The sequence below is a fragment of the Orbicella franksi genome, chromosome 8 (assembly GCF_964199315.1).
Source record: "Orbicella franksi chromosome 8, jaOrbFran1.1, whole genome shotgun sequence".
Taxonomy (NCBI): Eukaryota; Metazoa; Cnidaria; class Anthozoa; order Scleractinia; family Merulinidae; genus Orbicella; species Orbicella franksi.
Genome location: NC_138152.1, coordinates 16,602,930 through 16,616,905, shown reverse-complemented (window position 1 = coordinate 16,616,905; position 13,976 = coordinate 16,602,930). Strand labels below are relative to the sequence as shown.

Genomic DNA, 13,976 nt, shown 5'->3' with positions numbered 1-13,976 from the left:
TTGTGAAATTGTTACGTTGGAGAGAAATGTAGAAATGAGGCCTGGGTTGTTCAAAAGGTGGATAGCGCTATCCACAGGATAAATCACTATCCAGTGGATAAATGTTAACAAAACAAACCGTGCTATCCACTGGATAGTGATTTATCCGGAGGATAGCGTTATCCACCTTTTGAACAACCCAGCAAGTAAAGTAAAGTACATCAATAGTCCTCTGAAAATTAAGCAGTAGCTGAGTGTTGCAGAATATTTGTCGCACATATTCGAGCATTGTGGGCCACGGGTCTTTGCAAAATACAAATGCTTCTTAACAGTTACAGATGATGTAATTTAATTTAGGGTAGGTTGTTCGTTATATCTTTTATTCCTTCCCAACAAAGCGACTTAGATAACACACACACATTTTCAAGTAATTACTGTAAGGACACTCGAGCCATGAGCACTTGACATTTTTTTGTACATAGTTTTGGTGACTAGAGAATGAGGGTTCTTCGTGTAATGCAAAAGATTAGCGTTTTTGCATTGTAATAACGCTAAATAGTTTTGTTGATACGAAGAACCTCCATTCTGTTATCACGTCCACACTAACTTGCACAGCATAGCGACTTCAATGACATTGAACACTGTTTTACTGTCCTTTGTTTCTACAGTAGTATTAAAACTGTTTGAAACAGAGTTGAAATAAAGTTATCTCAACTCTGTTTCTTTTTTCGGAAATTTTGTGATGTTATCCAACTGATCTCGACGACGTTGAAGTTAGTCTCCTTTTATCAATGTCCTTAAAAAAATATATTGCGAAATGGAAAATTCCCATTAACCATTTCATAAAAAAATTTAAGCTGTGTAGGTTTCAGAAAAATTGACAGACTATTGAGCATTCCGACGTTGTTTTGCGATAAGTTTCATGAATAAAATGTCTAGTCAGTGTTTTTCTTTAGGGGCTCTTTGTGTATGGGTGGTTAACTTACTCCACACAATTTTAAAACACTGTGAACTTTTTGTTTTGAAGTTTCAGAAAACAGCTCTACAAAAAGCAGAACGCCACAATCACCAATCCATAGTGCAGTTACTCCTGAAGAATAATGCGACGCCAAGCTATCAACAACCGGTACGCCATATTAATTATTCTTGTTAATTATTATTTTAGTACATGTTGTTGCCTAGTGTTTATCTTGGTTCACTTTATCAACATCCCGCCGACCTAAAATAGAATTGATCTTATGATTAACGTAAAGATACTTTCAGCTGAAGTTCGTAAACCGTTACAATGCGGCACATCCTTTGGAAAATTGGAATACTTCTCCAAGTCAGTTTTTCGCAAAGAATATCAAGCTCAAGTTATTTTAAATTTCATAGAACAGGAAGGAAAATAAAGGATTAATGATCCTGACTCCCAAGCGATACCGGAGAGGCTGGTAACTGTTGTGAAGTTTATCCAAAATGTCCTTTAGCACAGTTGAAATCAAATTTAAAACTAAATTTAAAGAAAAATGATTGAATGATGGTAAGTTTTACTCTCAGGCGAATGCGTACCGATCTGGTACTCAAAATGTCTTAGAGACACTTCCTCCTCCACAGGCTTTTCCTATTCTCTTCTCACTTGTTAATTATTATATTTTTTACTATCGCGCGGGCGACTGGGGACGAGGTAGTAGATACAAGGCAATTAACCATTACTCTAAATCGCCAAAAACATTGGTAATTTAAACTCACCTTTGTTATATTAACTTCTTAAGTTTTACCTTTTCATTGCAGCTCAGCCTAAAGTCACTTTCACGGAAGGCTTTCTTGTATGTGGATAAAGAATCGGGCTTCAATCTGTTACAGGCGGCTGTACTTGAAGGAAACTATAGCACGGTTTTCAAAGCTCACGCCATCCTCGGTAACTATGTAAAAGAGATGAACTTCGAGAAAACGGGAAACAACGCCAAGAGATTTCCTGGAAAGACCGCAGTTGATATCCTCAAGAGTCTGGACAAGAAACGGAAAGGGCATGCTGATATTGAGGAATTTTTCCAACACGATGTCGAGATATACAACTCACTAGCAGAACTTCACTTGTGTGCTCGCAATGATGACGCGGAAAAGGCTGTGGAGCTTGTTCTAACTGATGGTGTGGATATCAATATCCCTGCAAAAAGAAATCGTACGCCTTTGTTGTGGGCGAATCTATCATCGTCAAGTCAGCTTATCAAGACCCTCGTTGATCTTGGAGCTCAAGTAAATGTTCAAAGAACTGGTGACAAAACTGCTCCTTTGGGTTTAGCAGCGTCTTGGAACAACTACATGGCCGCTCTCGTCCTTTTACAGTATGGAGCTGATGCAAACATTCAAGAGAAGACAGGATTCACACCACTGCATTATAGTGCACGTCAGGGAAATTTCAACCTTTCGAAGCTACTTATTGAGTCAGGATGCAAGGTCAACATGCGGGACAACGAAGACAAAACGCCACTCTATTTTGCAGTCCAGAATAAACATGAACGCGTGGTCAAACTTTTGCTTGAAAGCAATGCTGATGTCAATATGCGATACAAGCAGGATCTTGCAGTAGAGAGACTTTACATTGTTCGCGGGAAAGACAAAGGAAAACGAGCCTGGCATTATGTCATGGTGGAGAAATCTTTACTGGGTTTATTTTTGAAACAGACTAAAGGGGGCAACCTTGACGTAGCAGACTTCGGAACTGTTCTTAAATCTGGGTGGGGAGAGAATCCTTCTAAAAGCACCAGGGAAAAAATGAGAAATAAAGTACGTGCTTTGTATAAAGAGGTGCAAGGCAAAACACCGCTGCATCAAGCGTGTGAAAGTAACGACACCCAGCTTGTGGAACTACTTGTGGAACACGGAGCAGATATCAATTGCCGAGATGCTGAAGGTTTCACTCCTTTGCACTTTGCAGCGATCCATGGTAAGGTGCAAGTCGTCAAAAAGCTTGTCGACCTTGGAGCTGACGACAACTTGACCACACTGGATGGAAAAGATGCAGCTTATTTGGCTGAACTGAACGAAGAAACAGAAACTGAAGAATTCTTAAAATCAAATGAAAGACGCGTTGGGATGATGGCTGTTACTTTGCAAGAAACTGCGAAAGAAAAGAAGCTTATTACAGAAGCTTTTGTTGATCGTGCAACAGCGGAAAGATCTATCCCTTGTGGTGTATAAAATAACCCTAAGGAAGAAAAACCGCCCTACAATTATACTAAACTAAATAATTAATTCTGTAGTTTGAAAACCGCACCAGTTATTTCCCGACTTCGACCGTCGTCGGTATTAAAAGGCCAACTACAATTACTAGCCCTCTAGAACGGTTCACAATTTTACGTATAACGACTTAAGGGTCACTTAAGAGGCCCCGCGCCTAAGAAACGACCGATGATTTCCGGCTAAAAAATAAAATCGGCCGATTTTTATCTCCCAAGTAGAGGTTACCGAATACTATTTAAAAATGAATTTCTTTTGTTTCAGTTTCGCTTTAAACCAAAAATATCGAGCCGCAAACTTTTTCCGTCTGATAGCAGCAAAATCAGGCCGAAAGTAAGGCCCCGCAAAATACTGTTCAGAAATTACTATCGCAACGCAAAATAATGAGAAAACTACACAGTGTTGAAGAAAAAGGCCTTTTAATGCAATATCATTCGATAAACATCAAAAAACTGCCGAAGCGATTAAAAAATAAAGTTTCAAATGTTGCATACTAAATTAGATGGAGCGTTGGAGCTGATTTTAAAATAATTATTTCTCAAAAGTTCAACGCTTTTGAAAGCAATCACAGTGATGAATTAGACATTGGAGGGATACACATCACGTCTCTGGAAAAACATTTTTCGGCCAAAGTATATTGACCTTGTACAAAGCGTTCAAAGTTACCGTGTTTACCGTTATCCTGCTACTTCGGCGAAACACTTCTCTTTTGCCAATACGACCGTGGATAGCGTGTTAAACGCCACTTTAAACCTTGCTAGGCATTCAAAGACCATCCTGAGTAGAAGGACGTAGAATTGAAAGAGACAGGAAGATGAAAAATACGCAGAAAAAGAAAATAACTCGAAATTACCATCTGCTAACGAAAGTTGAATCTCGAAAATGTCGTCGCGTGACAGCGGCCATTGACGTCATTTGTACAAATAGCGGCGGAATCCAAACGAATGCACAAATAGGGAAACAATTTTTCCCGGCCAGAAGACGTTTAGTGGAACATTGTTATGTTATTTTTCACAAATGATGGTCACTCAAAAAGAAAAACTTCCCCAACCGCCACACCGTTTTGGCCGCAGCGTGATCTGAGTTATGGGGTCACGACTAGATCTCCAGCCGCTGACCGCCCAAAGGACATTGCAGACTCGTTTTCCCACGCTCTTGCGACTTGACGTGACAAATGACGTCAATGGCCGCTGTCACGCGACGACATTTTCCAGATTCAACTTTCGTTAGCAGATGGTAATTTCGAGTTATTTTCTTTTTCTGCGTATTTTTCATCTTCCTTTCTCTTTCAATTCTACATCCTTCTACTCAGGATGGTCTTTGAATGCCCAGCAAGGTTTAAAGTGGCGTTTAACACGCTATCCACGGCCGTATTGGCAAAAGAGAAGTGTTTCGCCGAAGTAGCAGGATAACGGTAAACACGGTAACTTTGAACGCTTTGTACAAGGTCAATATACTTTGGCCGAAAAATGTTTTTCCAGAGACGTGATGTGTATCCCTCCAATGTCTAATTCATCACTGTGATTGCTTTCAAAAGCGTTGAACTTTTGAGAAATAATTATTTTAAAATCAGCTCCAACGCTCCATCTAATTTAGTATGCAACATTTGAAACTTTATTTTTTAATCGCTTCGGCAGTTTTTTGATGTTTATCGAATGATATTGCATTAAAAGGCCTTTTTCTTCAACACTGTGTAGTTTTCTCATTATTTTGCGTTGCGATAGTAATTTCTGAACAGTATTTTGCGGGGCCTTATTTTCGGCCTGATTTTGCTGCTATCAGACGGAAAAAGTTTGCGGCTCGATATTTTTGGTTTAAAGCGAAACTGAAACAAAAGAAATTCATTTTTAAATAGTATTCGGTAACCTCTACTTGGGAGATAAAAATCGGCCGATTTTATTTTTTAGCCGGAAATCATCGGTCGTTTCTTAGGCGCAGGGCCTCTTAACAACGATTTCAAATAGACTGGTTTTGCTTTCGACATGCGTCAGGAATTTGAAGCCGTTCGGCGTGAATAGAAATCGTTCCCGAACCTGTCAGACACACAGTAGAGATACAATAAACGTCTTACTAACCTCGTCTTCTTGGTCCGTACAGTAAGTTACGGATCCTCGTTTTTCCCCATCGATTTATGGCCCAAGCGCGAAAAAACACGGTCCGTAGCTTAATAAAGTACCTCGAACTCAGTAAGAGGTATGTACACGATAATGAGCGTTTAAAAAAAATCCCCCTTTTGGTTAGTACAATGCTTTTTTGCAGTGGAGAAATGGAAATAGTTAAGGGAATCCTAGTGTCTTGATTTCTTTATTAATCTTATTAGTTTAGTCAGGTTTAAATTACAGTGGAACTTAGTTAATGGCCGTATTAGCGGGGTGGGGTCAACTTTTATAACTGGTCTTTTCTAAGTGACCTCTAGACAGATATGTCACAATTACACTGCTTAACAACTGAATAAACATTCGGAATGCAGATATGATTTTAAGAAAATTGAAACTTCAATCAGTATATACAATATAACCATGGAAAGATTTCATTGACATGAAATGTTACAGGCGCTTTGAATTAAAAAAAAAACTGTTCAATATTGCTTCTCAATATTTGTTTTGACCGATCAATGACGAATACGTATTTGGTTCTATCGCCCGTATTTACGGAGTAAATAATAAAGGATTATACAGATTGGGATTTCAGAATATGACCGTTGGCCGTATTAATGGGTTTTTTTTTTCGTATATGAGAATGCCTGGGCGTTTCGCCGGGACGTACAAAACAAAATTGGTCGTATTAACGGGGTGACCGTGGTTTGCACTGTGCTTTTTCATAATATTTCTTAGTGTCCCTCCCCTCTTGCACTGCTATTTCAACTATAGTAAGGTTTTATTATTTTCTTATTTATCTAAATTTCTTTCTTTTCTTCTGTTGTTGTCTCCTCTTTTCTGTTTGCTGTTTTTATTTATTTATTTATTTATATATTTATTTATTTATTTATTTTTTATTATTTTTTTTTTTTTGCCGTGCACTTGTCTATTAGTGTACTTTTTTGCTGGCTAGAGACGTGCGTATATCCCAAATGATAACTTGGCATAATGTAGCCAACTGGTCAAAGTATCAAATATCAAAGGCCTTGTGCTCGACCAGTCGTGAATGCGACTTGAATGTAAATAGCAGCAAGTCGATTTACTGTACTCATCTCACTCCTAACCCACGACTCTTAAAAAGTGCTTCACCTGCTCTTGCATAAATTAAGCTAAGAATACTCAATGCGCAGAGGACATTTATTCACGCCATTAGCTCCGCGAATAAACTTCTTGTGAATCTGAATAGCTTTTGAAACCACGCCTGTGAAGGCACGGAGATGATCTTTCAGGTAACGCTCCAGTCCAAAGATGACAAGACCGTATTCCACAACCATTCCAGATCAGAAGATCGAGCACATAGCTTCTGAGATTCTTATTGTTAGTGACGAGAGCCCGCTATTTAATTAACGTTATAAATGGTAACGCATGATATGGCAAGATATAAGCAAAGTGCTAATGAGTTAGAAAAATGTTAACATTTGATACACAATTCCCGGCCGACCGACTGAGCAAGATTTTTTTTTTTCTCCAGTGCTTAAGAAGGAACCCACCTGAAGTTCGATTAACGTACGAGTGGACAAAAACTTTGTACCAAGATCATTTGCATCGTATCTTCTCAAAAGAAATCATTTCTGACAACACAAAGTGTCGAAACAAATTTTGAAGTTCATATTGAACATTTGACAGTACTGGTAAAATTGATACTGAGGATGAAATTTACCTGTGTTTGCACAATTTCTCTGCACTTTGAAATTTATTTTCTCTAGTTCCCATGGGAAATTGTTTTTGTTGTTATTTCAGGCAATTATTTATGTCTTTAGCCTTTAGAAAATGCAGAAAAGGATTTTATTATACTTAATATTATTCTGGTACCAGATTTTTGTCCACTGAAAACTGAAATTGCTCGATTTCCTATCGGACTTCGTCTTAATTCGTTTACACTTCGCAATCACGAGTAAAAATGGTATAGGACGATGCCTATTAAATACAAAGTTTTTTACCCGAATTAGGAATTTGTAGAAAAAGATCTCCGTGGGCGCTGTTGGAATCCAAAAAGAAAGCTTGATCTAACGGAGCATTTTTCAGAGATAATTAACTCAAAAAGCTGTCGCCAGCATTCTATAGGCGAAATACTCGGGCACCTGTAATAAGACAGTTACTTGAGCCAATCATTTTAAGTCCTCTCAACTAAATCCACGTGTCACAAAGTTTATTACAATCACTAGTAGCCAATTCAAGCTAGTGACTTTGTAAAATTGTAGAGGTTTATCTCTGGTGACTGTTTTCAAAGAAACTTAACAGCCATTTTCAAGCTATTCTCCATATTTTTAATTGTCATATTTAAAAATGACTAAAAGCTATTTTTCAAATGACACTTACTATTTTGGGGAAATTGTTATGGTTATGATTAAGTGGCAACAGGACATCGTGTTATCAAATCTTGTCAGTAATCGTATCTGTAACAAAATTCCCGAACGTGATTGGTTCTCCGCGCGCCTATTTGTCACGTAATCGGAGCGCGATCACGTGGGTGTCCAATTACAGGTTTCCAATTTGAACTTTTTGTGATTGGATACCTGTAATTGAGTACCCACGTGATTCGCACGTCAATTAAGCGCGCTTTAATGGCTTCCTACGCAATGTTTGCCACGGTTGTCAAAACGTATGAAAAGCGCTACAGACGTTTTCACTCAAAAGAAGATCTCAAAAGGCAATTTTAAATCCGAAATTTGTCTTAGATACGATTAATTAGTAATTGGACCTCGCGTTGTACAATTTAGGGAGTAATCTCGCTCCTAATTTCAAATCGGCCTATTTTGAAATTCCTCGCGCGATTGCTCCCTGAATTGTTGTCCATTCGATCCAATTGAGTAAGTAAGTTACTATTACTAATTACTATTACTAATCTAATCAAAACTATAACAAAATTCTCGAACGTGATTGGCTATCAGCAGCCCGATTTGAGCATTAATTGGACAGTGTATGCCCGTCATGCTTGTAATTGGACAGAACGCGTCATTTTGCGCGGGCTGTTGCGGTGCACTTTGTTGAGTAAACTGCTGTGTTTTTCAGCATTCATAACGATGTTTAATCGTTTAGCGCTCAATCGATGGTTTGTTCGATTCTCGAATTTTGTCATAGTTTTGATTAATTGGTAACAGGACATCGTGTCGTACAATTCAGTCTGTAATCATACCCGTGATTAACAAATCGGACTCCCGCTTCGCGGTCGTCCGATTTTGTTTATCACTCGTATGATTACAGGCCGAATTGGACTCCATTCAGTCCTATTACCATTACATACTCGTGATTAACAAATAAGACTCCAGCTTCGCGGTCGTCCGATTTTGTTGATCACTCATATGATTACAGACCGAACTGGACTCTACTCCGTCCTATTATAAATTGTGCAAAGGGAGGTCCAATTACTAATTAATCGTATCGAAAACAAATTTCGAAATTAAATAAGTCTTGAGAACTTCTGTTGAGTGGAAAAGTGAGTAACGCTTTCCATAAGTTTCAAGAATTGTGGGAAATATTAAGAAGGAAGCCATTAAAATGCGCATTATTGAAGTGCAAATGGCGAAGGTGTCCAACAACAGGTACAACAAGTTGTGATTGGATACCTCTAACTGGACACCTAGGTGATCGCACGCTGATTACGTGACAAATAGGCCCGCGAAGAACCAATCACGATCGAGAATTTCGTTATAGATACGATTATAAGGTGAATAAAAGCCGTTAACAACACTTCATTGATTTGGCAGTCAATTTTGTATAAAAGATCCTAAACCAAAATTTATTATCGAACAAGGTGATTTTATAGCCTAAGTTGTCAATTTTCCCTCTGGCTCCACGTAATAACTTATGAAACATGAAGTATCCGCACTTTCAGTCGAACAGAAGATCTCTCTGATATTAGCCCATTCGAGTCTTTAATTCTACTTATTAGGTTCAGGTTTATAGATCTTTTCACGGCTTTTTTGAATTTCAATGATTTCCAGCTAACTAGCTTACAAAATTGCTCTCAACGGGAGGGACTTGATGGGGTTTCACCTTCTTCTCCTGGTTTAACTGATCGCTGGGAAATGGCACTGGCCAAAACTGATTTTGATTGCCAACTAAGAAATAACGCGCTTTTTAACTGATGACCAACATCTAAGATCTGCAAAATTACTGGTCGCTGAGAATGGGTTGAAATGTTTAAGAATGTGACCATGAGAAAACCAGGCAGGAGGTGATACAGCTCAAATCACCGATTTCACTCAAACTTGGCACAAAGCGGGATGGCAATGGATATTCTCTTTAAACCTCGGGTCGAAGCAACGGAACAGATGACACAAAACTGGACATTTTGCGATCCAAGAATCAACGAGAGCGCAAAATCGCGCCTAAATGACATGTACGTAGTAGTTATTTCTTGTTTCCATTTTATTTTACGCCTGAAAACATAAAATCATAAAGTCCTATGTAAACAGTATGCCAGCACAGAAAAACATTTTATGGCTTTTTTGAGAACTTTAGTGATTGCTCTCACTATCTATGTTAGAATTATGTGTATTTGCTGCTGCCCAGTGCAGATATTTGCCATCAATTAAAGGCTATTCACAACACTACGAAATATGCACCTCACCTAAGATGGAGCCACGGAGAGGAATCAAATTGTCTAGTTCAAATGAATATCTTTGCTTTGAGACCGATAATAGGAAAACACGATCCAGTGGATTTCATTTTCACATGGCCTTCCTTGTTGCAGAATTAAATACCAAATCAAAGACAACTAATTAAATATGCATAAAGTAGTGACAAACGGCCTTTTTTGGAGGGGATCCTCCTAACTTGAAGGTAATAAAATATTTTGACCCAAGTTTTTGCCATAATCATTAGCTCACCAAACCCAACATTTGTGCCAAGTTTGCGCGAAATCGGTGATTTGAGCTGTATCACCTCTTGCCTGGTTTTCTCATGGACGCACTCTTAAAAGTTAGGTGAAAAATCACCAAAAAGTTAAGTCATAACTGAGATCCAAACACGCCGATCCAGACCCTCCACTAGTCTCTCATAGTAGCTCAGTCTAATAGGCTTCCACGAATGCCATTAATTCCCTAGACAGTGAGTAACTTGCGGTATGCGGTTGTTAACAAAATGGCAGCCGCTTCTTTGCATTTACGAAGTGTCTGTGAAGAGAATTAAGATGAAGTTTTGAACAACTAGTAGATTTATAGGTAGATAATTAGATTGTTCGCTATCAATTTCTATGAGTGATAGAAATCTCGAGCTCATAATTTAATTGTAAATTATGTAGTAGAACATGAGTCACTCGTACATGAGTCACTTGCCCACCGCAAGTCTCTCATAGCGCAATGGTTAAGGTCATTCCATGAAATAGAACCTGCACTGAGATTTTTGTGAAACTTTGCCTGTTGATTGTTTATATTATAGGAACTTAATTTTGAAATAAAAATGAGGGGTCCTCATGTTCGTTTAGGAGCAACAGCAACTTGTTTATACCCATATAATAGCGCCATGATTGTAGTCACGATTGCTTGCTAAATTCACGTTTCCGACGATTGCTTTTTGTTCTACCCTGAGAATTGGTCCATATTTATTTTACACAGAGAAATTTAATGCTCAATTCAAAAAAACAGAAAAAAAATGACAGGTCACCACACTGATTTGCGAGAAAATGACGATTTACCTCTATGACGAGGTCCAGCTGTAAAGAAAGAGCCGCCATTCTTTAATGGGCGCGCGCTAATCACGCGTGAAATTATGCGCAGTAGGGATGCGCAATGCAATACTGGAGAATGACCTCTAATATGCGATTTGCTTGATGGCGTCATTTGACTACAACCACCAGAATCTTTCACTTTTTCTTTTTCTTATGGTAATAAGGAAAAACGAAAGGAATCGTGGTAGTTTTAGTCACATGACCACAACGTGCAAATCTGCTAATGCTATCTGGAGACCTAGGGTCATTGAGTTCAGTGCCTCTGGGAACTCTGTGATTTCATTTTGAGTGAATTAAAGTTAAAAAAAATTCTTCATTTCAGGCTTCTTTGTTAGTTTACAATTTCATTATTCCAATGAATTTAAGTTTTCTTTCAGAGTGAAGACTGTAATTCCTATTTATAATTTCTAATCTTTTTCTCCCTGATCCTTTTCAGCGTTTTCAACAGTTTACAGCAACTAGATTTTGATGGGTCGTTATAGCCACTCGTTATCACTTGATGCTACAATTATGGTATAAAAACACTGCCCAATCATTGGTGAACGCGTTGTTTATCATTTTGGAGAGTCAATAGGTTACCATAGCAACAGTCTCACCTGCAAAAAAAAAAAGACACCCTTAAGTACAGCTTTAGGGGCTTATAATTCAAAAACGGCTCGGTGAAATTTTTTATATCATCAAATTTTAATAAGCATTACAAGACGCAACTTTTTGGCAAAGTCTTAAAAAATTCTGGCTCAGAGCCACCTTAAATTTTCAAAACTTTAAGGTGGCTCTGAGTCCTATGTACAGATTTATGGTGTTTATGGTGTTCATCCCATTAGACAACACAGAGCTGTAAACAGGTCATCTCCTCGCTGGAATTTGTGAATATTTTACTTAATGTCGAGGCTAACCCTGTGCAAATGCGTTCTCAGTGCTTTTAATCAGCGGTCATGGCGAACTCGAAACTGGACAATTATGGTATGAGTATACCGTTGAAACAAAGGCCTTCATGAGCTTTTCATAGATTGCAGAACTTTTGACTGGCCAGTTGTGTATCCATGATTTTAGACATTTCTATGGCAACTACATTGTAACATGTGGGTTTAGTCAAATTTGGATTTTTTTTTTTTTTTTTTTGACGGAGTTCTTTGTTTGATCTCAACTTTTCAACTTCACCTTCACCTTTAACTCAGAATGAGTGCTTTTTACAATCCACAAAAAATTGATTAACGTTTTCCGCAATTCTTTTTTTTTTTTTTTTAATTGCTACTTACACTGCTTAAAATACAATATTAATGTAGTTACTTACACTACTTACAAAAAACGTATTACTTACGCCACTTACGATACTAACACTTACTCTATATAATACGCATACTCACGCTACTAACAATACTAATACTTACACTGCTTACAATACAACATAATTAGATTACTTGCGCTACTTACAATTCTAGCACGGTAAGATCATACCAGTTTACTCCTGTCACTAATGTACATTCCAAGTTGCAAATTACAGAAAATATGCATGGTATATATGCGCCTTGTTTCTTTTCCTTTCATTTTTATTTTCGTTTTCAGGGGACTAGGGTCAAGTTGTCAAGAGATTACAAGAGAGACAAAAGAGGCTCCCACTTTTTTAAAACAATTGTAGTTGTATTTTTTTCCATTTCATAGATATGTTTTAAATACAGTAAGAAATCATTTAGTTTTGGAGAACATTTTTTCTGTCTACATAGCCAAATGTAATATTTAGCATTTAAGCAGCAGAAGTTAATTTGGAGTTTATGTTTAGAGCTATTCGACCTTAGGCCCAGTGCTGTATCAGGCTCTAGGGGTTTCTCTTTGGCAATAACTTGGCAAGACTGTAGCCATACTTTAAAATTGTTCCAAAAATATTGAGTTTTTGGGCAAGCCTAAAATAAATGTGCAAGTTTCTCTGTTTCTCTTTCGCAGAAAGTGCATTTCTCGCTATCGACGAGACCAATTTTTTTCAAGAAGTTGTTTGTTGATATTCTTCTATGAAGAAATTTAAAATTGAAAGTGATAAGTTTTGTGCTCTTTGTACATTGAAAAGCCATTTTGTAAACCTCTTTCCAGTTGAGCTCTTGTTTTGTTGTGAGAGTGACGTCTTCCTGTCGCTTTTGTTGACTTTGGTAGGGTGGTTCACTTTTTCCTGATACAAGTTTCTTATATACTAGTCTACTAGGTTTTTTGCTTTTTAAAAATTTTGACAAGAAACTTTCATGTTTAATAGAGGTTCTGATGTTATGGGGTATATATCTTTGAAGAAGTTTTATTGAAGAAATGATTCCAAGAAAGGTTAAAGGTCGGGCTGTCAGGTCATGTATAGTTTGGAAAGCAGTGAGCGAGAGAAACTTTCCGGAGTCATCCATTAAATGTTCTACTTTTGTTATCCCTTTCCGCAATTCTTGTTATCTACGAAGTAATTGGCCCATAAGGCGAACTTGAGAAGAACTTTGGCCACCACTTACATATAAATTTTATTTCCTTATATTTCTTAACTTTTTTTTACTATTTTCATTACTCTGCCTATAAAATGTATCTCAATGCCTCTGTATAGTGTAAATAAAAAAGCTCGATGAAGATTTGAATTTAAACACGTCAAAAGCAAGCATTAGCCCAAGAACGACGTTTGAGCGCTCAAGGACAGCTATCAGCCCACAGGCCCGAGATATTAAAATCTTGAAGCGGCGAAAAATAAAATATACATATTACGGAACGTCTCCCTGTTATTTTATAAACAACTGTCGTTTGACTTACACGGCTTTTTTGGAAAAACAAATCTTACGTTATTGAAGAAACCCGTGTCTTTGTCTTTGCTTTCTCGTTATTGTAGGTCATAAGAAGATGGAAAAAGAGAAAACTTAATTATAATCACAGTCTTTCTTGAAAAGAAAAAAGTCTGCAATAATGGGGCAGCTCAATATCAACTGGACTTAGCTCGAGTTGACTGAGAA

The 13,976-nt window shown here is 37.7% G+C and overlaps 1 protein-coding gene across 1 annotated transcript in view; it reads left to right on the top strand.

Annotated features, from left to right (window-relative positions):
• Nucleotides 1-6,036, top strand: part of LOC145494691 (uncharacterized) — a 36,401-nt gene extending 30,365 nt beyond the window's left edge. Inside the window, exons 11-12 of the mRNA XM_081474244.1 lie at nucleotides 1,007-1,105; nucleotides 1,753-6,036. Of these exons, the coding sequence (XP_081330370.1) occupies nucleotides 1,007-1,105; nucleotides 1,753-3,162 (1,509 nt within the window). The 3' untranslated portion in view covers nucleotides 3,163-6,036. The remainder of the gene's footprint in view (nucleotides 1-1,006; nucleotides 1,106-1,752) is intronic.
• The last annotated feature ends 7,940 nt before the right edge of the window (nucleotides 6,037-13,976 follow it).